This window comes from Drosophila ananassae, chromosome 3R (genome assembly GCF_017639315.1).
Source record: "Drosophila ananassae strain 14024-0371.13 chromosome 3R, ASM1763931v2, whole genome shotgun sequence".
Lineage (NCBI taxonomy): Eukaryota > Metazoa > Arthropoda > Insecta > Diptera > Drosophilidae > Drosophila > Drosophila ananassae.
Window position 1 is genome coordinate 21,544,456 of NC_057930.1, and position 24,662 is coordinate 21,569,117.

General features: G+C 37.9%; 1 protein-coding gene across 1 annotated transcript in view; it reads left to right on the forward strand.

Annotated features, from left to right (window-relative positions):
- Positions 1–3,370: 3,370 nt before the first annotated feature.
- LOC6497376 (probable nuclear hormone receptor HR38) overlaps positions 3,371–24,662 on the forward strand; it is a 32,791-nt gene continuing 11,499 nt past the window's right edge. Inside the window, exon 1 of the mRNA XM_044716408.1 lies at positions 3,371–4,851. Coding sequence (XP_044572343.1) covers positions 4,428–4,851 — 424 coding nt within the window. The 5' untranslated portion in view covers positions 3,371–4,427. The remainder of the gene's footprint in view (positions 4,852–24,662) is intronic.

Here is a 24,662-nt window from a genome sequence, read left to right on the forward strand (position 1 = left end):
TGGCGAATCCCAAAATGCAATTTATGCAAATGAGCCAAGAGGCGCCGTTGCAAATGCGGCAGCAACAGAAATACAAAAAAAAAATAAAACAACAATGCAAAGTGCCGCATGCTAATTGAAATTTACAAGAAGTAATGGGAGGAGCGAGGTTGAGGGGGTGGCATAGGGAGGGGTTCCGAAATCAAAGCCTAAATAGCAATCAAAAAGAGCAAAAATTCCTTAAATTAAACTCACGAACTCTCGGCGCAACGATGCGAAAATGATACATGCATTAAGGCCCAGGCCCAGTCTAAGCCAAGTTAAGTTGGCCAAAAAAAAAAAAAAAAAAAAAAAAACGAAGCCAGCAAATTTGGCTCGGCACATTTAGAATATCATCACAGTGCAACTACAACAATAAATAATAGACAAAAGGCAGAGAGACAAAAGCAAGGAGTGCCAAAAAGTTGCCTTCGACTTCCACTTTGAGGCTTCGACTTCGACTTCGGCATCGGCATCGACTTTGGCTTGGCATGTCATGCTTAATACAGCCAATAAAATCACCATCCCTCCCTCTACCTCTACCAATGGACACTCTGTGGAAGCCACTAACCCACAACAACAATAACAAAAACGCAAAAAGCAACAAACACACAGAGACTCCAACGCGCCAAGCTGTTTGCATGCACTTTTTGGGGCCACGAGCGGGTCAGCTAACAGCCAACATCCAACAACAGCAGCAGCACTAAGGCACTGGCACTGGCACTGGCTCTAGCACTAGCTCGGAGCACCACCAAGCCACCATGCCACCAAGCCATTATTCCCCCCTCTAAAAGAACAACAAAACTAGGAAAACCCAGGGACACAGTGGTTCAGGTTTAATTATTAGTTTTCGCCAGAATTTGTTATTTTCTTTTTTGGTTCATAATTTTAAATATTGTTTGTAGTTTATTATACATTAAATTATTCATTAATTATTCATTATTCATTCATTATACATAGTTTAAAAAAGAATTTCTTTGCTTAGAACACGGACATCGACGCCATCTTGTATTTAAATACCATTTTTCAAAATGGCCGTCCTTTTTTTGTGATGGGAAGAAAAATACTAAAAACTAAATACTACAAGTGTTTAATAGAATATAACATTAAAACTTATATATATCTTTATGAAATAAATTAAAGTATTAAATTATTATTTATTAAATTAAATAAATAGCCAAAAATCAAAGAAACTTGCAACCACTGTCCCTGAGCTACTACAGTACATGCATGGTGGTGCCTGCCACAGACCAGTTCCACTTGCGTCGCTCCCAAAATCCAACTAATATATATGTATATGAGAAGCCACACCATAGCACACCACACCACACCGCCACAACCATCGTGCCCGATCCCCTAGAGCCACGGCTAAAAGTCGAAGCCGGACCCAGCCAAAGCATTATGGGAAAAAATCTAGCCAAAACGAAAGGAAGAGCCACTGCGCCCCAAAACTGAAGTCGGTGCGCCTCTGCCGCTGCCTCGGTCGCAGTTGGCGTCGCTGTTGATACAACGATCTCACGTTTTTGTTGTTGTTGTTGTTGTTGGTGGTGGTGGTGGTGCTGGGAGACTACCAGAGATGGAGAGCTCGTACGCTAACAACAGTTAGAAAACGTGGCTTTGGAACCTGTCTAAAAATAGCCACAACGAATGCAACCAAATACACGAATTATAAAGCCGAAGACTAAGCCGAAGACGAAGCCGAAGACGAAGCCGAAGAAAAGCCGAATGAAAACGAAAATTCATACGCCGGGTGCGCCACTGCCGCTTTGAAAGACGAGTCTACCGGGTCTTCGTTCAAATCTCCGAAGAATTGGAAACAAAAAAACTAAAAATAAAGCTCGACTTTGACTCTCACTCTCTGTGCTGTTGCTTCGAAGCTAGCAGAGCTGTCGGCGTCGCATCTTCGGGTTGTAGTCTTCTCCTGAGAGTAGATTTTAGTATTTTTTTTACTTTTATTTTTGTTTTTTTTATTATTATTGTTGTTTTTGTTGTTGTTTACGAGCTGCAAAAGCCGGTGTCAATGGTAAAGTGCATTAATATTACCACTTTTTCCCCCACAGATGGAGGTGCCAGAAACTGTTCGCCAAAATGATTTATTTTTTTGTCGCTTTTTTTTTTAGGGTTCAGGTAAGAGTGATCTGGTTTATGATGTGCCAGGTTGGCAGGATGATATTTTATAGCCCGCAAAAAACATAAAAAATAGAAAGAAACAAGGGCCAGTCTTTAAAATTGGCTTGAGATTTGGTGTGAAATTGGGGATTTGACAAGGAAATTGAAAGGCAATGCCTAAAATACAGCATGGCAGAGAAAAATAAGTTTTGCAAAAATTATAAACCCCAAACTGCATATAATTCCAGGCCTTTATAATTTAGTAACAAAATTAAGTTGTAAATTTTAGTTTTAGGAGAGTCTTTTTAGAGGAGATTTTGAATTTGGCGCCTTGGAAGACAAATATTAAATATATTTTCTAGAAAAATGTAAATGAAACCCTTAAAATTCTTTTAAAATAGGCCCATTTATCCCAAATTTACTTTAAAATCAAGTACAGTAATTATTATAATTTAGTCGGAAACTTCGCGGAAAACACACAGTTTTCTTTGGGCCACCCATGCAGGATAACAGTACCAAACGGCCACCCACATGGTGAACATTCTACAAAAACCAGATTCCCTGAAATCTGGTATATATTTCCGCGAATCTCCGGCTATATCGCCCACACGGCGATGTCCTGTGGAGGAAGTCCTGTGCGCTCCTCCGTGTGAAATAATATGCACAGAGGATGCCCACACAGAAAAGGAGGCGGGTTGGGGGTGTTGCCTAGTGGGTGGTGTGCGGTTAGGCAGTGGGTCGGTGTGAGGTGTGGGGTGGTGGGCGTTGGGCAGGTGGAAAAAGAAAGAGAATAAATCTCAACTGGGCGGAAGAGGGACGGCCAATGTCTGTTTTATGACGCAAATAATTTCCGTTTTCGTTTTCATTTTCCCTTTCGCTCGGGAAATGTCCTACTGCACTGTTTTCCTAGCAAGGGGGAGGGGAGTGGGTCCAAAGCAGAGCAATTTTCCGACGCAGGCGCTCTAACAACGACGTCATCGATTTTCCTCGCACGAGCTGACTTTGTAGTTGTTGTTGCCCTGGCTGCAATGACGTAATAGCCAGGCGGCTAAGCCAAAAAGGTAGGTCGTGTCCCGTTTCCTCCCAACTCCCGTCGCTCTATCCCCCTTGCACACTGTCACTCTCACTCTTACTCGCTGGCTCGCTCTCTCTGTCTGGCTAACAGACTGAACTGAGAGCGAAGCAAGCAGAGACGCCGCAGCGCTGCTTTTGTGAGCACGGCGACGCTTTGAATATAGTCGCGTGTAACCGTAAAGATAAGTTCAGTCGCGTCACAGACGCCGCATTGTTAACAACTTTACCCAGCAGCCCAGCCAAGGCTCAAACGTACAAGAAACTAAATCCAAAAAATACACAATTTTCTCCACAAACTAAACAATTCTTCATCATCTTCGCTATCTCTTTCTCTCCAAAACTAAATTCAAAAATAATAAATCGCGTTCAGTATTAAATAAATAAATAAAAAAAAAGAAATAAACCCGAGTGTTAAAGAATTGCAACAAGTTGTTGTTGCTTATTGATTCTATGCGGAAACGGAAGCCGGTTGACAACACTGCGTATGTGTAATATTTTTCTCGACGAATTGCAAGCAACTTTTTTGTCGTCTGTGAGCATTTTGAGAGACATAATCGAGTAAATATTTCTATATTTTTGTGGAAAAGCCAATTTTGGAAAACTTTTATGATAAAAAAAAAAACTATCATCACGTGCTGAAAGAAAGAACAATAATAATCATTTTTGTGGTGCTCGCGAGTGAAAGTTAGTTGGGTGTGCGTGTGCGTGTGTTTAAGTTTAAGAAACGTCCTTGTGCCTCCTACTACTACTACTACTACAACATCTATTTATATACATATACACAAGAAATATATACTAGAACGTGCGTAAATCATTACGTCCTCAGTTTCGCTTACGTCCTTATTTTCCTTTCTGCGCAAACTCCAAACCAAAAAAAATTGCAAAAAAATTGAAAAAAAAACTTTTAGCAAGTTCAAGTCTAAGGACACACAACAACACAAAACAGCTGAGGCAAGGACATGCTAGGCGAAATGAAGCCTGATTATAGAAGCCATCATAGAAGTCACCAGGAAGGACACTCCACCGACCAGGACTATTAAAAAGGAAGAAAGAAAAACGAAAAAAAGAACATTTCTATTGCCGCCGTGCTGGATCACAAGCGCCGTTCAGGGCGCCGAACAGGTGTGTCTCTGTACCTGTCTTTGTGTTGTAATTTTTGTGTGTTGTGTGTTTGTGTGTTGTACTGTTCTTCACATAGCATAAGAATATTATATTTTGGGTCTATAATGCGCGATCGCCTTGCCTCGCTGATTGTGGTGAAGCAAGAAGGCGGCAACAATCATCGGGAGGCCATCGAACTGCTGCAGCCGGCCATCAAGTGTGAAGCTTCACTGCACTACGATAGCAACCTGTACCACGAGATCAATAATAATTCCTGCTACAGACAAAATCTAAACACACACCCGCAAACACACCAGTCACAGCAACACCTGCAACACCAGCAACATCTCCAGCAGCAGCAACAACTCCAGCAAGTGCAACAGCAACATTCATTGCCACCGCCCTTGCCACCTTTGATTTATCCTTGCCGCAATCTCTTTCCTGACGGTTGCGATATCACTCACCTAGCCTGCTGCAGTTCCTCCTCCATCGATTCGCCCACAAACACTACCGGCACTCACTCCGCTTTTTTTGCCAATGGAGACACGTGTATGTATTTTTTTATTTTTATTTCTTTTAATTTCAATTTCTATTATAAGTTTTATAATTTTTTTTATATTTTTTTTGCGTTTTTCTATCTAATTTGCTAATCGCATACCCGGCGTATACGCAATATGTGGCGCCCATTGCCAAATCGTTCAAGAAGCGACAGCATTCCGTTAACTGTTTACCGTTTGGCGTTTGCCTAATCCGGCCCGAGGGCTGGCCGAGACAAAAAATAGGCGAGGGGGCGTGGCTCGGGGGCCAGACAACGCACAATGACGACATAAATTTTGTGGCATGAAGTGTGCTGGAAGCTCATCATAAAAATGGTGAAAATTTCAAAAAAATATAAAAAGAAAATGTATTTGAGGGCAAATATGTACAAATGTGGTGGAAATGGTAGGTTAGCTTTTGAGATTTTTTAAGGGGGCTTAAGATAATTAGGGGGTAAGTTAGTAAGGGTTGAGATATTAGACTTTTCAGAAGAACAATTTTTATAATTTCAACTTAGAAGCCTTTTCGATGAAGTTTCTTAAGATTTTAATAAAAGATATTTATTTTTTTGTTAAATATTTAATTTTTTGTTTAAATATTTTACAGAAAACTAAAAAAAAGACCACTATTTCGACCTTAGTTATTGTATTATTGTTTGCAGAATTATGCATAATACCTTTGAGTGTGTGTGTATATTGGTCTTCTTCTCTGTCTACCTGTTGTTGCAATTGTTATTGTTGTTGTTGGTTTATTGATATTTTGTTGTTGTTGTTGTTGGTGTTTACCAGCGTCAGCAAAGCGTCGCAGTGGCAGCAGACAGACGCAGCGGACGCAGCCTGACGCAAAATGATTTATAAGCTGCACAATAAACACTGCAAATACCAACACACACACACACATCTCTACCCATAAAGAAAGAAAAAAAAAATGAGGGACACACACACACACACTATCACATAGACACTCTCATAGATACACACTCTTTTTATTTGTAGGGATACCCGCCAATGCATTTTTATTAATAACATGCAAGAACCAAATAAAAACCCCATCGAATTAAGCACAAAACCGACTAAGAGGAAGATCGATGGTGGCATTGACATAGCCGTAAGCTGTTTTCTGTACAAAAGGGGGGGCTATAAGCATTGTAGTGTATGGTGTAGAGAGCGAATCAGTTGCGAAAGGGGGATAGGACGGTGTCCGTTTTATTGAGCCTTCTTAATCGCCGTTGGTGTGGAATTGGTAACGGCTTGAAAGGCTTTGCCAATTCATTTGTTGTGGCCAAAATCGGTTACCGAGTTGTTAGCCGCTTCTTAAGCCGGCCAGCTAGTTAGCGGTTATTGAGTGTTTTCGTTAGTAGTTGGCCATTTAATACGGTGTGGTTAGTTTTAGTCTATAACTACCATGGTAGTTTTTTCACCTAAAAATAGAAATTGAGTAGGATTAAGCCCTAAAGCTCTTTATTTTCTTAATAAACTAAAACCCTAAAAGTATTACCAAATAACCTCATGAACTCTGTAAAAATAAACCCTCGAATAATGGCCAAAATAATACAGAACATATGACCAGGTGAGGTGCATACGTTACGTATACGTAATATTGGGGCAGAGAAAGAAAACTTACATATATGACGCCAGGGTGGCCATGAGCTTGAATCCAATACACTGTTGGCTGCTTAACGGATTATATAGTATACCCCCCATCCAAGGTATATAGTATTCCGAGGCACGAGTGCTGAAAACGTCATCAAAATTAGCCAACCATTCCCGAGATGACGAAATTTTATTTCTGTTTTGAAAAATGCAACTGCGTCAGCTGCGCTCTCTCTCTGTCTATATATATCATAATTAGATCAGAATATTTGAATATTTTATATTATATTTTTATTATTTTTGTTGAATTTTTTTCCTCTCTATTGGCCACGTGCTAATGACGCTATTGCAGTTGAGAGCAAAGCAGATGAGTTGGCCAAAATAAAAATGCTTTTAAAATAATCGCTAGTCATCCTCTGAGTATTTATTTATTTCTTTTAGTCTATTTTTTGTTTTTAATTTTCTGTTTTATTTTTTTTTATTCATTGTAGGGCGTGTGAAAATATTGTTTCTACTTCCCCTTTTAACTCTTTCATTTGATTTGATTGCTCATACGCCCCGTTGCCCCGTTGAACATGGCAACATCTCCTGGGCGTAGCCAATTGCATTTCAACATGGCCCAAAGCGAATATAAGACATTCGTCTTAACCACATACTGTATAAAGTTGTTTAATGCAGTTTTTTTTGGCTATTTTTTGATAAACTTTCTTGACTGTCTGAATGATGATCATTATGATCGTCGGCAGTGTTTCCCTCTCTGATTAAACTCACAGCAAAATGAGCTTGATAAATGATGCAAAAATATAAAAAAATACTCACATATCTATGACAACCGAAAAAGAAATACCTGGTACAGCCTAGGCTACTCCTATTGTATAGCTATTCACGATCCGTCGTGTGCGTTGTGAGTTATCTCCGAGGCAGCTGTCGGGATGGCCATTGTTGATTGTTGCCGCTTTTGGCCATTGCTCATGGAGATACTCTATACTCTATACTAACCAAAAAACAAAAAAAACTATATATAATTCCCCCTCGTCTATCTCTAAACTCTATCTCAAAACTCCGATGGCTGCCAAGACCAGTAGTCGCCTTCCAAGAGTTTGTTTTTTTTGTCCATTTTTTACGTAAAATATATATTCATTTTTGGCTTCAGGTTGCTCAGAGGCACAGGTGTATCCAAAGGCGTTATCTTTGTAGCCTACTAACATGCTTAGGATGTAAAAATTTTTCCATGTCCAACAAATCATTGTTCTTGGAGCTTGTAATGATCAATTTGATGGGTGTTTAGTTGCAAATAGTTAATTATTATAAGAATATGATTGGGTTGCCCATCCAAGCTTCCTAGTTTATTTTTTTGAGGCCTTTTGTTTAGTTACAACTTTTTAAAAGCTCCTGCAATTTGCTTAAATATGCTTATCCCGTTTAGTTTCCATAATTTTAAACAAATACTTCTTAGCTTTTCTCTTTATGGGCTTAACTCGTCATAATCTTAATCTTAATGTTAATCTTAAAGCCCAACTCCAACCTATCTCAACTTACACTTGAAATCATCTTGTCTGGCCGTTTTGTTGACCATTTTCGCACTATGCGAATAACTAAAGACCACAAAAAGTGAATTTGTTAATTTGTGTTTTTTTTTTCTTGTTTTTGGGGATTTTTTATTTATTTATTTGTATTTTTTTGTCTGGAGACCCGCGTCTGGACAGATAGATGGATGGTTAGAGGAAACTCTTGAGATATTAGCGTCTCAGGGGGACTGCTCTGCGACTGCTTAATTATTTGTGTTGATTTATGCGAATTTTATAACGAAATGTAGAGGCAGGGGTGTTGCCATTATTGTCTTCTTCGCTGATCGATGGCCGAGTCATCAGCGAGTATAGTCCATGGACCAGCATTAGTTCCAGTTCCCCCTCGTTTTCGTTTCCACTTTTTTTTTTTTTTTTTATCAAGACAATACAAATCATGGGGCTAAGCCCACCTCAATTACGTAATAATTATGGTTTGGCTGGATTAATTGTATTTATTATATTGATTGTGAGCATGTTTCGTTATTAATCGACTTGTATTCGTTCAATCACTGTGCTACTCTTCAATTGGTTTACACGATCCCATCGAAATAAAAAACATAAAAATAAATACGGAAAGCGTAAATTCCTTACGAACTCTTTTCTCCTCTGCTTCTCGGCTTCTGCATTGTTCAAATTATTTCTAATTTCGTTTGTTTTATTTTAAATTTAAACAATTGCCGCGTAATTAGCCAGCGGCGTTTTATTTATCCACCATTCCACCATGTCTCAGACCCCCTTTTCGCTTCCATTTTGTCAACAGGTCGATGCCCAATTTGAAGATATTTCTATTCGAAATCGGGAATCGGGAATAGAACCCGTCGCAGGTCATTCGAAATTATTTCAAGTCTCTTCCGCATAGTTTGTGGTTATTTGGGAAGATATTTCTTAATAGGTGATGGATTTCTAGCAAAGGGTTTTAAAAGAGTTTTTTTTTGGTTTATGAAATTGTCTTCTTTCAGAAGATATGACTTTTTCAAAAACGTTTTAACTAAAATTTGTACAAAAATTGTAAACCTTTTGTATAATATTATTAGGTATTTCCTAGTCGATTTTCCGCCTTCTTGTTGAACATTCTGTAGCCACTTTTGTTTTGATTTCTATTTCATTGCAATTTCCTTTCCCTTTTGGGGGCAATGGCCACAAATCACGAGGCGTTTGAGGATGTCACACAAGTGGCATCCAACAAGAACATGTAGACAGTCAGCCAAGTAAAGCTAAGCACCACCAGCACCACCATCCACCATCCACCACCACCACCATCATCATTATCTTCCGAAAATCAGTGGTGTTTGGGGGAATGCATTGGCAAGGCGTCGCCAGAGTTCATCCAACATTGGACATCGGACAGCAGGTTTTTCCTTTAGACAAAGTTTTTCCTACCACCCTCCCCTCTGTTAGCTGTTTCTGATATTTTGGTTACTTTGTTGTTTTTGGTTGTTGGTCAATTTCGAGTGGCAGGCTGCTGCTGCTGCTGGCGGCATAGTCTCGCATATGTAAACCTTAATTTGAAACTGATTGGATTGCCTGGCCGTTGGCCTCTCTTGGATGTGTATGTTTTTCTTGTGAATTTTTTGGTTATTTCTTAATTTTGCCATGCACTTGATGAGCTCGATGGCTTTGATTTGATTTTTGAGGTTTTTCGTTGAAGATTTCCGTTTAATTGCCTTGAATCTGAAGAAGAAGTTGTAAGCCATTTGTAAAATTTAACTAATGATTCATAGACTTATTTGTATTTGAAATATAAAAGATTTTACATTAAAGTGTTAATATTTTACAACTCCACTTGAAAAACTCCACTGAAAAACCATTCAAATTATTAACGCTGTAATTAAATGCAACTAAAAAACATTACACAACTCTTAACAAATTTTAGCGAGAACAGGCCAGGCCATAAATTCCAATCAAAACAAGAAAATGCCGAAAACACGTTAAGAATTATAACCAAAAAGAGAAAATCCGGCACAGAAAAAATGAACATCAGGCAAGAAAATTTATTGTCCATAATGTTTGCTTGGTTAATTTTATTATTTTAATTATTTTTCTGTTTGGATTTCCTATGCCATCTTGCCATCTTACCATCTTGCCACCTTGACGAATGTGTTCGCACTGTTGTGTAAAAAAAAATGATAAAAAAAAAGATATGCCGTTAAAAAAAAACCTTAAAAAAGAAGCTGCAGTTAACAAGTTTTTTTCCCCACAACCTCCTTCCCTTGTGCGTGTTTTGTAATCGAAGAAAAAATTGTTTGCTAATAGTTTGAGTTTGGCTTTGGTCTTCTGGCTTAGAAGATCTGGCCGTCTGTCTGGCCGGTTCTTGTCTAAAAGGAAAAGCTACCACTAACTAACAAGAAAATCCAAGAAAATACAAGATATTTTACAAATTTTAGTTGCCGTCTGTCTGAGTTAGGTTTGGGTTTAGATACTTTTTAATTTTCGATTTTCAAGGACAAATTTTTTTAACAATTTTTTAAATAATAAAAAATGAAATAAATAAGCTTTAAAAAAGGACCTTAAACTTAAACTTTTACAGAATTTATTATAGAGTTTAACTAAAAAACTAATAAATATTTGAACAAGTGCATTTAACATTCGTCGTATTATTCTCCCATTAAATGCCTTATGTTTCGGCCACATTGTCAATTGGCTTGTTTATTTCATGTTTTGGCGCGTAACTTGTTTGCTTGCATGTTGCATGTGCTGTTTGGCGCACTTGATTATTGTGGCATGAAGCTGTGGCATCTTCTTTTGATTGGCAGTTTGGACGGCCCACAGAAAGTCAGGCCAGGCTGTTGAGGTGTTTAAGCCAACAGGCTATAAGGCCTATACGGCTATAAGGCTAAAACTGAAACCGAAAACTGTGAAAAACAACGCCCTTTTGGGCCAAAAACTATTTTTAAGCTGCCACTGCAAATGCAACAAAAATAAAATAAAATCAGGGGCGGGGAAAAATCGAAGCTCAGCTGGAAAAAGTTTCTCTCCTAACCGCTTTTGATGGCGTAATCCTCATTTTGACCGAAAAATGAGTATAACAAGATACACCCCCTGGAAGGCCTGCAACAAGAAAAAAAATAACATTGCCGCGTTGTGACGTCATTGTGGAAAAAGGACTCTAGGTCGGGGTCGTCATTCTGTCGCTTCTCTCTTTCTCTGTCTTTCTATCCATCAGCTGGGAATTAAAAGCTGAAGCCACCCAGGCAGCCACCACCACCCACTTTGTTTGCCCGGAGAGTGCCTCATGACTCTCACGTGGCGTAACTTGCCCCAAGGTCGTTTGAGGTTCGCTCTTCTTTTCTCCCTTTCTTGTAATTCTTATTTTTGTTATTGTTGTTGGTTTTTTGGCCCCCCCACGATGATTTCACACTTGTAGATACCAAACGGCATACACCCCCTCTGACGTCGCACTCTTTCTCCGGAGGTGGCTACCACTGCGGATGGTTGATATAACACGCCTTCTTTTAGCACAAAACTTTGAGTTTGGTTATTTTACGGCTGGGACTTTTCCTCGACGACCTTGAGGATTGTTGGCTAAATTTAAGCAGGATAGTAACAAAATGAAATAGTTTAAAAGAGATTTTTCAAGGCATTGTTTAAAGGGATTTAAAAACTACTACGTAAGCCAGGAAGTGGTTTTTAGCTTAGAAACTTTACTCCATACTCTATATATTTTAAATTTCTTCTAAAAAATTCAACAATTGTTAGTATAAATAAAAGAAGTAGTATTATTTATAACTCATAAAATAAACTGGCAACGCTTAAAGGTTTTCTTAAATTAAAATAGAAATTACCTTTTAAAAAGCCACTAAGGCTTAGTAATTCTTAAATTCAAACTTCTTAAAGATAAATTCCTTAACATTAAACACTCTTAGAAACAAAAAAGAAATTCCTATCCAACTAATAACCAATGAATATTTGATGAGAACCCAGCCAGGCTAAGGACTTACCAATAATTCATAGTTTAATCAAAAAAATGGGCCAACTTTTGTGGGGGAAATGCGTCAAAGAACTGACTTGCGTCTCTTGAGACATGCAACATACCAAACAAAACAAAAAAAAATACGAAAAAGGAAAAAAATAGAAAGACATGCAATTATACAACTCACAAAACATTTCAGACTTGGGGGGCTCGTGCCAAAGTCATATAATTAAAGACCAAAAACACTCACGGAGTTAACACAAATCAAAGCCAGGCCAGACCCAGACCACGCCAACAGATATATGTGTACACTGTACACTGTAAATATGTCCTAAGTATATAACCACATATATATATACACATTTTTTTTGTGTGGCACGCACTTGAAACTGATGACGTCCTTGGCTTTGGACTGCGGCTGCACTCGACTTGGGGTTCACAGCGGATCGATAAAGCCACGCAGGACTATTCGTGGCTCTTGGCTGTTGCCAAGACCCAAATAGAACTGATGACGTCAAGACGGAAGCGAGACAGAAGCACGAGCTTCAAACGCCGTCTCACACGGCGTATGCGTAATATTAAGTATACCACGTGTGGGAGTACAGCCAAAAAGGAAACATAAACAAAACTTTTTGTCCAGCAATTAAATAGCCAATTAAATGCTCCATGAACATTGATCCGATGTTAGTTTTCAGTAGCTTGGCAATTACTTGATGAAAAAAATATACACAAAAAACAAATCTTTGGATGCAAGTTGCTGGTGAGGATGGCTATAAGATGGCATCGCAATCAGCCTCATCAAGATTGGCTTAATTGAAGCACCGACAGCGAGCATGTCTCATTACCAAGTCAAACATAAGACACACAGACGGAGTTGGGTTTCTTCAAAGAGAGGTGGATATGTGACAAGATTGTCAAATAGCAGCCGCCAGTGACATCAAGTCAAGCATTCAATGCAAAACGCGTTCTTCAATCATGAAAACAAATACAACAAGTTGTATCTCTCTTCTTTTTCATACATTTTTGTTTATTTTTATTTTTGGTTTTGTATTATTTGGGTTATAAAATACATCTTTAAATTTCCATAATTCGACTTTAGCCGGTTTTTGCATTTTTCAGACTACTTGTTTGTCGCTTCTCTCCTTTTTTTGGGCCGAGCTTGCTGCCATAAATTTTTTTGCTAAAATTCAGAACACTGCAATTAAAATAACGGATTCGAAGTGGCTAACTGAGATGCCTGAGAGTTGGGTCTAACAAAAAAGTGTATTAGCTAATCTGGATTCTGTTCTCCGTCATAATTTTATTGTATTATAACCAAAATTTTATAATCAAGAAAACTGAATTTAAACTAGTTATTTGCATTTGAATTCATAAATTCGTTGTGACTTTAAAATGTTTGAGATACATTTTTATAGAAACCTTATATAAACTGAATCGTGATTCAAACATTTGACTGACCTTGAGAAATTATTGTCTCTGCTGTTTGTTAGAACACAAAGAATAGAATTTTCGTTTTATTTTTATTAGTTTCTTGCGCTTTTTTTCACTTTTATGATCTTGGCTTTCGCTTTTGTGATGAAAATGAGCCAATGAGCTAATCAAATGTGTTTCATCCAATACCCAAAGATATGCAACCTGCAGCTGGAGTATAACAAGTTTTTTATAATATTAAATTGTTATATATGACCATAGATTTCTTTTATGATTACTCGTTTCTTCTTTCCCACTTTTTTTGGGAGCTTGTCAGGCATAACTAATGGGGAGTTGTGTGATAAATGCAATTATAAATGAATCGATTAGTGGAGAACACGTCCGCGGGAAGCTATTCTTAAGATTTTTAAACGATAAACTCTGAAGATATATGGCCTTACCTGCTTATACCCTCGCAAGGGGCATTATAATAATATAGTCTCTCCAGGAGCTAATAATACCATTTTGGCAAGAGGTCCTCTAAATATTATGAAAAAGAAATTTATAAAATAATTCGTTTTTAGATTTTGATGCAGATTGAAAGGAAATAGCTGTACAAATCGTTTAAGGTATTCCGCAAGAACCGAATCATTATTGGCAAATAGCCAGATATAGCCATCGCAGGGCACCATGGATTTTTCTGCACTTCGAAGGGGATCATCCAGGAAATTTAACAAAAAATCGAAAAAATAATTTGTTCCTAGATTTTGATGCAGATCAATAGATAATCGAATCACAAATCGTTTAAGGTATTCCTTTTAAGAATCGGATCATTATTGGAAAAGATACAGCCATCGCAGCGGGCCATATTGGGGCTCCATGCATTTTTCTACACTTCGAAGGGGATCTTCCAGAAATTTTGACAAAAAATTGAAAAAATAATTTGTCCCTAGATTTTGATGCAGATCAATAGATAATCAATTCACAAATCGTTTAAGGTATTCCGCTTAAGAATCGGATAATTATTGGTAAAGATATAGCCATCGCAGTGGGCCATATTGGGGCTCCATGCATTTTTCTACACTTCGAAGGGGATCCTCCAGAAATTTTGACTAAAAATTGAAAAAATAATTTGTTTCTATATTTTGATGTGGATAAATAGATAATCGATCTACGAATCGTTTAAGGTATTCCGTTTAAGAATCGGATCATTATTGGCAAAGATATAGTCATCGCAGGGGGCCATATTGGGGCTCCATGCATTTTTCTACACTTCGAAGGCGATCCTCCAGAAATTTTGACAAAAAATCGAAAAAGTAATTTGTTTCTATATTTTGATGTGGATAAATAGATAATCGATCTACGAATCGTTTAAAGTATTCCGTTTAAGAATCGGATCATTATTGGCAAAGATATAGCCATCGCAGGGGGCCATATTGGGCCTCCATGCATTTTTCTACACTTCGAAGGGGATCCTCCAGAAATTTTGACAAAAAATAAAAAAAAAATTTGTTCCTAGATTTTGATGCAGATCAATAGATAATCGATCCACAAATCGTTTAAGGTATTCCGCTTAAGAATCGGATCATTATTGGCAAAGATATAGCCATCGCAGGGGCCATATTGGGCCTCCATGCATTTTTCTACACTTCGAAGGGGATCCTCCACAAATTTTGACTAAAAATTGAAAAAAAATTTGTTCCTAGATTTTGATGCAGATCAATAGATAATCGATCCACAAATCGTTTAAGGTTTTCCGCTCGGAAATCGGATAAAAAACGATGAAGATATAACTATCGTTGTGGTTATATAATCGTTCTACTCCAAACTGTTATTTGAATAGACTCTTATTACGTTTTCCTTTGTTGAAGTAAAATTGTTTTTTAGACAAATAGGTATGCAGAAATATGTACGAATGACTTATCAAGTAACATGTTTTGAATACTATTCGGAATGGAAGACACTTCTTGTTCATTAACATCACATAAAAGAATTTTTATTTATTTTGCTTGTCACACCTTGCAAGCAAATGCAAAGCCAGACATTATGAGTAAATTACAATCTGATTCTGAGAACAGGATCTAAATATTGTGTGTGTGATTTTTGCGGCGCCCCCAAGCGTAATCTCCACCTCCATTAAGCGGTTAATTTATTGGCTACTAAGAGAATATACATTAAGTCATTCTGCCCGATGAATCTCCCCATCAATTCACCCTGGATCTCTATATTTGTATCTTCACTTTTATAATCCTCTCAGCTCATTTGGTGTCTCGACTAACTGTTTGGTGGATCATAAAAGTGTTTAATTATTTTTGCATTATATTCATCATAATAATGAATTTAATTAGTGGCTTTTAACAAACAAATTAACAGAGAGCGAAAATAAATGCAACATTATTTGTTTTAATATCTGTTTTAATTTGGTGGCAATTCTAGAGAGGGGTTCTGTTTAATACCCCCTTAGCTGAGCCCCTGACATGGTAGTTAATCCAAATGCCCGCATTGTGTTCTAGTTACCTGATGGGGGCACCCACCACCATCATCTCCATTTGCAACTTCAAGTCGCCATCTCCCCTCGAGGTCCCCACTCAAACATCTTCGTGATTGCAAAACTAAGCCATAAGCCGCACTAAGCGGACTCTGGCCTTGAAAATCTAATATTCTCATTCTCATATATACTCAATTAAAGCCGCTGCCAGTTAAGACCAAGAAGTAGAAATACGGCTCTTAGTTACATTTTGCAGATGCTTAAAAGCCGTCAACGAACTCGATTGCGATGTGCCAGACAGCAAATAAAATTTAAACATACCCATACAGAAAAATCCAGCTATTACATAGCTACCATGTGCATCCAAATGCATACGTATCTTTGTATCTAAAAAATGACTTGAAAGTTCTCAGTCAGACACTAACTGACCAAATGGCAGAGATGTTCCAGCTGCAGGTACCACTTAGTATCTCTGGTCAAAGATGCCTTCACTTTTGTGGTTAACTTGGCTCACAAAAAAATCTACAAACTTTTCCCCAAGGTATTGTTCTAGCGATTCATCCTCCTCGTTCACATCAGTTAACACATTTATTTTGCAATCGTTTTAATTAAATCTCTTCAGAAATAATAAAACGCAGCTAAATACGTTCATTTGGTAGCTAAATAATTGTCGTGGCTACAGGTTTTGACTTAAATTATGGCACTATTAACATCAGACTTGTGACAAATCAGAGCATTCGAAATGCAGAGCAAATCTCATTAATCGATTAACGATATGACATTTATTTATTAAGTAGAAATATTTGATTTTAATTCTATATACTTTTGATGGTTTTAACTGGTTTAAAGACATTATTAAAATATGATTAGGAGTTAGACTCAAGCATTATTACCTTAAAAGGTGTTTGTTATAATTCCTTTAACCTACTACCCTACCGCTCCTTAATTTAATTAAATAATAAAAAATCCTTTGAGTCACTGTCAAATCAGAAGCCTTGAACCACAAATAAACAAAATACAAAAAAGAAAATTGGTAACAAGCTAACCTAAACAAACTAAAGCAAACAATATCGAAAGACAAAGGCTAAGACAAATAGCAGATCCGAAACGCGCCCAGTTTCTTGGGGTTTCTCGCTTTGGATATTCAATTTGTTTAGACCTCTTTGGCTTTTTGGCTGGAACTTGACTGGGCTGACTTGCCCAGTTAACTGTTAACGGTCTAAACGTAAACGGTCTTCTGGCTCTCGATCGCAATTGGATAATGAATGATGCTTTGAACTGTGGCAAATTCTTTTGTCTCGTTGTCCCGCTGCCTTTAACATTGAACTTTTCGCCAGCTTCACTTTAAGCTTCAATTCCAGAGAGTCTAGATACAGATACAGATACAGATTCCGATATTGCAAGATATACTTCGATTCCCACAGCACTGAATGATTTATGGCCAAGATAGAAGTACGTGTGTAAATTGAGAGAAATAGCCGTGCCGTTTTCGATTGCGGATCTAACGGATGAAACAAGAACCTTGTTATGCATTTAACACGCCATCAGAAAGAGGGGAAAAATCTTTAACTAAATACAATAAAAATAAAATGATTTGAATTATGGGGCAAGTTTTTATTCCAATATTTTTTGCAGCCCCCTAGCCCCTAAGCCATTCCTTTATTTTTTTTTTATTTTAGTTGTCAGAGTGTGAGTTGCCAATCAGCATAATCGGTCGGATCGGATGGATCGGTGAATCGTTAGATGGTTGATCGTCAGATCGTCAAATCGTCAAATCGTCACAGCAGCCATCACTTGCCGGCAATTGTGCATCCATCAAGCGACAGCGATTCCGACCTTGTGCATCAATCCGAGATCTCTGGCAAAGAAATGCGTACAAAAAATGCTATACATTTTCATTTTTTTTCTTTTAACTCTTTGGTTACATCGCAATCCGCGAAGGTCTAACAAATTTTGGCTTCCAATTAAGTGGAGTCAAAAATTAAAACTAAATAACGAAAAGAAGAAAAAAAAAACCAAATAAAATTGCCAATGATTTCGGAATCAAATTTCGAGTGAGTTTCTCGCGTGCTGTCGCCCAATTGACGTTGCCAAGTTGGAACAATTAGCATAAATTAAAATTGGTTTACGGCGCAGCAGCGCATTTGCACAAAAATGACACAAACGAACGATACGATACGAGAACCCATGAGATGCGACCGACAATCCAACAATCCGGCAATCCGGCAACTGGGCAATGTCGGCAATCCGCTAACGATGAGAGTAAAAGTGATCCAACCGGTTCGGTTCAGTCCACTTCTATAGTTAGTCTCTGAATTTATGACCCCATATAGCACCCACTCCCCGCCCAGCTAACCCCTAAAAAAAAGTATAAAACAAAAATAATAATACCGATACGATGCGATCTTAGAACCAAAAACGCAGCAATTTGATTGGCGCATAAAAGCAAAGCAACAGCATGCTTTTGAAACTTGACTTTCAGATACTCTTTATGAGGTTTTTGTATGGAAGTCTTAGAATATTTAAGAAATATATTATATTTAATAAATAACTTTAGAGTTTTGGGTTAAAATTGATCTTTTATTTAGTATTTTTAGGAGGAGAGTAAGTGTTGTTTAAGCCTATTTTATGTTATTAGATATTAGACCATAAAAAAATTAAATGAAACCTTAAAATATTCCAAAAATCATATAAAATTAAATTAAATTAAACTCTTTTATAGAGTATTTTTAAAATGACCAAAAAGTAAAATTAAACACTGTAGAAACGCGCTGCGCATGCGTCGCATCATTTGCCCTGCTTCTACTTTTTTGGCTTGTGCTTGTGTTCTTTTTTTCAGGTATTTTTTTTATAATTTTTTAAATTTTATCTATATATTTTTTTGCAATCTCATAACTGTGACTTGTGTTAGCACAGTGATTTATACTTGATTTTGCTTTGCTCGTGCGCTAAACTCTGGCTTTGCTTTTGCTTTCATTTGGCCGAGACTGAGACCTGAGTCGCCGAATGACCAGTTGCTTGGAAATGTGCTAAAAAAAAACCACACACACAAGACTTAGAGACATTCTTCTTCCACAAAAGCGTTGATTTGACTAAATTAAGCCTCGGCTGCCGCAACAGCAGCTCGGCAGCTTTAAATTGTAATCAATTTATTTGTCTTTGGTGCTATGTTTCATGCTGTTTTATTTTTGTTGGAATTGCTTCCCATGGATTCAGCTCGGATCATCGTTAACTGGTTTATCCAAAAACCATAAACCAAAAAAAAAACATAAAAAAAGAACCAAAAGTGCTATGTTCTTACAGCTTTATTTTGCGTGTCGGTGTTCAGTGAGCTGTCAACGGTTAGATTATCATTATTTTTTAACACAGTTTTTTTAGAGTAGTTTTTGGACTGTTTTTTTTAGTCTATCTGTGGTTTTTATTGTTTCTATGTCGGTTTACTTATTTAGATTGCATAGCTAATCAAAGCAAGCAATTAACAAATCTAAAAATGTTTAATAATAAATAATCTAAAAAGGAATTTATTAGCATCACTTCGATTTGTTAATTTTTTGGTACCTGTTAGCAACGTCACATTTCTTTGAAAGAGAGAGTTTAAAGAAGATTTTTTAAACCAAATTTGGATTCAAGAAACCCATAACACTTATTTTGCATGCCTCAACAAATTAATTGTATAATTAAGATTCCCCCTTTACCAAATTTAACCAATTGGTAAAGAAAATAGGCAAAAAAATAACAACGCATATGGAGATGGGGCTTCCTCTATGTCCTGCATAAGAAAAAGTCGTGACTCTTCTGCCAAATGCTGTCTGTGTTGGGCTGCCTTTGCGGTGAAATCAGTTTGCGATCTTTTCACAGCAATAATGCATATTAAAATGCCAAGCTAATTGTTATTGTAGGCACACCGCCTCCTCCTCGAAGTTCGACTGGCAATTAAGTAATAGACAAACAAACTTTGCCATCGCTCCTCTCATTTGCGAGTTTGCGTGTTGCTGTTGCAGTTGCATCGCCAGCAACATCGGCAACAGCAACTGCAACTGCAACACCTTCGACAACATAGCCACTGAATGGACAAATTTTTATGCACAAGTAGAGAGCCTGAAATGGCTGTTGGCCAAGATGTTGCTGTCTTTGACTATTAATTACCAAAAAATAAACCAAAAAAAAAGATCTAAGAGGAAATTGAAACCACAAACTTTGTGTGGGCGAGAAGATGCAACAGCAATTAAAGAAAATACAGGACAGCTTCAATAACATAGACGGAAATAAACAAATGGTTGTGTTATAAAATAGTTATTTGAACCTTAAAACTATAATTCTTAATAAATATATTAACAATAAAGGTCCTTAGGAGGCAACGAGGTTAGGAACCATGATTTCTTGGAGTGTCTCAACTACCATAACACCATGTAGTTCACTTAAATGAAGTACAACTGTATTTGAAAACACTTCAATTCAATTGAATTTAATGTTTTTGTTGCACATCGGGAGATGACTTTCCGTGGACTGTGAGAACCCACACAAAAAACCAATAAAACCCCGAAAATAATACCCGATTTGTGACCATTTTATAGCACCCGGCTTTCGTTATGGGGGAGCGTTGTCACGATGCTGGCCCCTTTACTTTAGAAATATATAAACTCTTTTTTTTGTATTCTTGTTGGCGTTTAATCCCTGCCCTGAATGCAAAGACTATAGCAATGAGAATGACTTTGGCGCCCCTCCAAAAAATCAAAAACAAAAAAGCCAAGACCCACACGACCATAATAAAACAATTATGACGAAAAAGAGGAAAACAAAACGCCAAGACTAGAGCGACCTATCGATGGCAAAAATTTATCACACCTTAGTTAACCCCCAACACCTTGCCGAGCCTTGCCAAAAAAAATGAGACAAACGTGGCTGGAATGCGCCGAAAAAAATAAAACAAAAATATGGCAAACGTCTCGACTTTGACTTACACTGACTGCAATAAGTTAATAGTTCGAATTCGATTTCTTTTCGGAGGAGAAGCGCCTTTAAAACTAAAGATTTTTCCAAGCTGGAAAACAAAGCTTGTCTAATGCCAAAAAAAAATCTAAAACCAAAACGGAGTTTGGCTTTTGGGTGCGTTCCGTGAACTCCACGATGTTTTTTGTGTGTCAGCCGGCGTGCCAGAGACGCCGACAACTAGCAACACCAGCAACTAGCAACCAGCAACGAGCAACTAGCAACACCAGCAACCAGCAACAGCAACACTAAACATCAAAAACAACGACAACAACGAGTGCTAATGATAATCATGATGATGATGATGTTGAAGCTTCGGGGCGCTTCGTGGGCATCATTATTGATTTAATAACAGACTTGAAGACACGCTTTAACTGCAGCAAGTTGACTTCGGCTCAGAGTCAAGTTGTTGCCGATACTGATCCGGGCCGATGATGATGATGATGCCACGAATTCCATACCACACCAAATCAGCCAACAAACATAAGCCAAAAATTTAAACCAAACCTACAAAGTCATGTCAATGTTTGCAGGAATATGGGATGTGCTTTTGTGGAATATTTTTGTGCCATTTAATGATCGTGGAACATAAAGCCAAGTGTGGCCAAAATGTGATCTTCGTTTTCGCCATTTTTCCCTCCTATCTATGAACCCCTGTGGGCGTTATCAAATGGGTCTGGGGATGGGCCTAGACCTGGGATGCAAAAGGCGAAATGAAAGTGAAAGAGTCTCGGCTTTACGGCCTATTAAAATATAATAAGGAAGCAAGGATGAGGTCGTTCAGGGGGCGTATGTGTAATTCGATATGTGCATATTGTGTGTGCCAAAAAATAAAGGTTGTAAAGGAAGTTTTTACAATTAGCCACAGCTTTTATGTCTGGCCATTAAGACATAGGTATTTCGGAATAGTTATGACAGTTATTATATAAAAATGAAGATCTTAAATATTAGGTTTGGACCTTCCTTAAAATAAAATCCTTAAACTCTTTCACTTTCAAATATCTGTTTCGAAAAAAATCATTTTCCCAAGAACCTATTTTTATTTGGGAATTGGATTTGGCCACTTTGCTTGCACCGAAAAGGTAAGCAAATTCCCAAATAGATAAATCTATTGTATCTGCCAGATACAAAACTCAAATTTAGATATGCAAACTCGAACTCGAACTGCGGCCAGGCCGAACTGAGCTGAGCTAAGCCGCTCACACTAAATCAAAATCTTCATGAGCCCGGCTTGGGCTCTCACCCTGCCCCTTGGATCGTCGAATATATATGGGTTAGGCTCAATTTGCAAAGACCCCAAAGGGGGTAGGGGAGTAAGGGGTGCGGTCTGGGGTGCATCTCGCAGATACAAAGGCAAGACAAAAGGCAATATTGGCGTTTTAATGCATGTTGCCTTTGGTGTTTGTGGCTGCTGCAACCTGCTGGGAAAACACGGAGCTGCTCGCTTTGTTTACGACACTCGACGGTGGCTTAGGAAGGGGGGGGAGGGATTAATCGATTTGGGAACCGATCTCCCTCCTCCCACCTATCCAGCCAAACCACCCACTCCCACCCCCAGCCTCTCTTGCTCCTTTTTTTTTTTGGATTTGTTTTTGTTGCCATCTGTTTGGCAAACCAACGAAAGCGAAAACCCAAAAGTGCAACAATGGGCTTTAAACAAAAAAAAAAAGGGTAGAGAAGGCAGTTCGAAATTAACACTAATACGATTCCAAAAGTGCAGGAGTTTCCAATTCAAAGTAACTCTATCTAAGACCAGACGTCGCGTGTTTTGATAGCTTGTTGATATTTCAGTAAGTTTGGTGGAAAAAAATTCCTAAAAAATTCCACAATGTAATTACCAAAAAAATGCACAGTACATTTTTTTCTAGAGGGATTTTGAAACTTTATCCTAATTATCTGGAAAGTTTTCTTGAATAAATATATATGATATCTTAAACTTTTCAGTTCATTTTAGAATTTCTTTACAATTTTTAAAACATTTTTTTAATTAAAATCAATCAGTTTTTCTGTCTGTGCCTTTAAAAAAATTGTGCCAAATATTTTTTATTCAATTTTTTGGCTTTTTTTTTGTGATACCCCGAAAAAACTTCCCACCTTAAGCCCAGCTGCACCTTCTTTAGTGGCTTTAATTTTATTTTTTTCTTTATGGTTGTTGTTGAAGACGGATGCGCCTGGCAACTGATCAGAAAAAATCTTTGCTCAGAAACTGAACGGGCAAAACAAAAATCCATTCCTTGCCCGTAATTATGTAAGCGGCGTTCCAAAACTGGCAGCTTATTTATCTTTGTCTCAGCCATGTCAATCAGCCGATGTGGCTTCAGTGGCTCCATAGAGGCAAAGGGGCTAGCTCCACTAGCACCACCAAAGCATCCACCGATGCACTGCAGCAGCGGCAGCATCAGGGACACCTTTGACCCGGGGCCCAGAGCGAGCCGAGTTTGGTGGGGCGCCGCTCAACATGCAAATTAGGCGGCTTCAATCTGTATAATAAATGTGGGGAACTCCAAAAAAAAAAACAACATAGACTTAAAGCGGGGTAATTCGCATTGGTATTGGAAGTGGGATTGGAGCTGGAAATGCGACTGGAAGTGGGACTGGGAGTGGAGAATCGATGTCGACTGAGGGTCTTCCAAATGGCCAATCGTATGTTGGAGCTACTATGTTGCCACAGTCATGATTTGAACTATATTTGGTATACATATATTTAAAAAACAATTTATGTAAAGAGGGATTTATGTGGGAATATAACTTGTATCTTCCAAAACTCTCAACAATCCCCCAAGGCAATAGCTATAAGGTGTCACTTGAATATCTTCTTAAATCTATATATATAAAAGAACATCGTGTTTTATGTTACACCACTTATAAATCAAGAACGGAAGAACAGATTTGAGTGAAAATTGGTAGGGAGGTAGCTTAGAGCCAGGAGAAGGACATAGGATACTTTTTGTCCCGTTCGACAGCGTTCCTCCCTGGCCCATACTTTTTTATTTAGGCAGACAGCTAAGAAGAAAATGTCAAATGTCAAAATGTCAGTTACAAACGAAGTCAAATTCATAGTCAGGCTCTCAAATTTAACAACGAACCAAAAAGATTGTGTTGCGCTGAAATCAATATTAAAACTATTTCTATTAAATAAATAATTAACAAGTGGATTGAAGTGAAGTGAAGTTTAATTAATAATGCCGCGACCAAGACGGTCGAATCTTTCCCGACAAAGCCGTAATGCAAGAAGAATACAAAATATTGCATATGAAAGGACTGAAGAAGAACGAGAAATTGCACGTGAACAGCGCCGCAATAGTATGGCTCGACTTCGTGCTTCTCAAATAGATTTGTTTGGTGGTTAGTAAATTGATGAACAATGTAATTTACGCTACGATAATGATAGGAAAATTCAAAGGTGAGGAAGTTCTCATTCCGAGGATCCCGATGATCCCAACCGATATGCCGTTTGAATTTAAAAGACTTCAATTTCCGATACGTCTTGCATTTGCCATGACAATCAACAAATCACAAGGCCAATCCTTAAAAGTTTGTGGTTTAAATCTAGAACATTCATGTTTTTCCCATGGTCAATTATACGTGGCATGTTCACGGGTCGGAAGACCATCTGCGTTGTTTGTTTTTGCGCCTGATAATAAAACAAAAAATGTCGTGTATCACAAGGTGCTTAAGTGAAGAGCAACCTATGTACTAAAATACAGAAATAATAATGAATGATTAAGGAGGAGAAACAAAGAATATTGTATACCCACAAGTATTACAGAATTTAATTAATTTGAAAATTATTCTTTTTTGTTTGACTTATTTTTTATGCGTGCAACAACAATATGCCACAGCGAAACGTGGCAGGGTACTGCTAG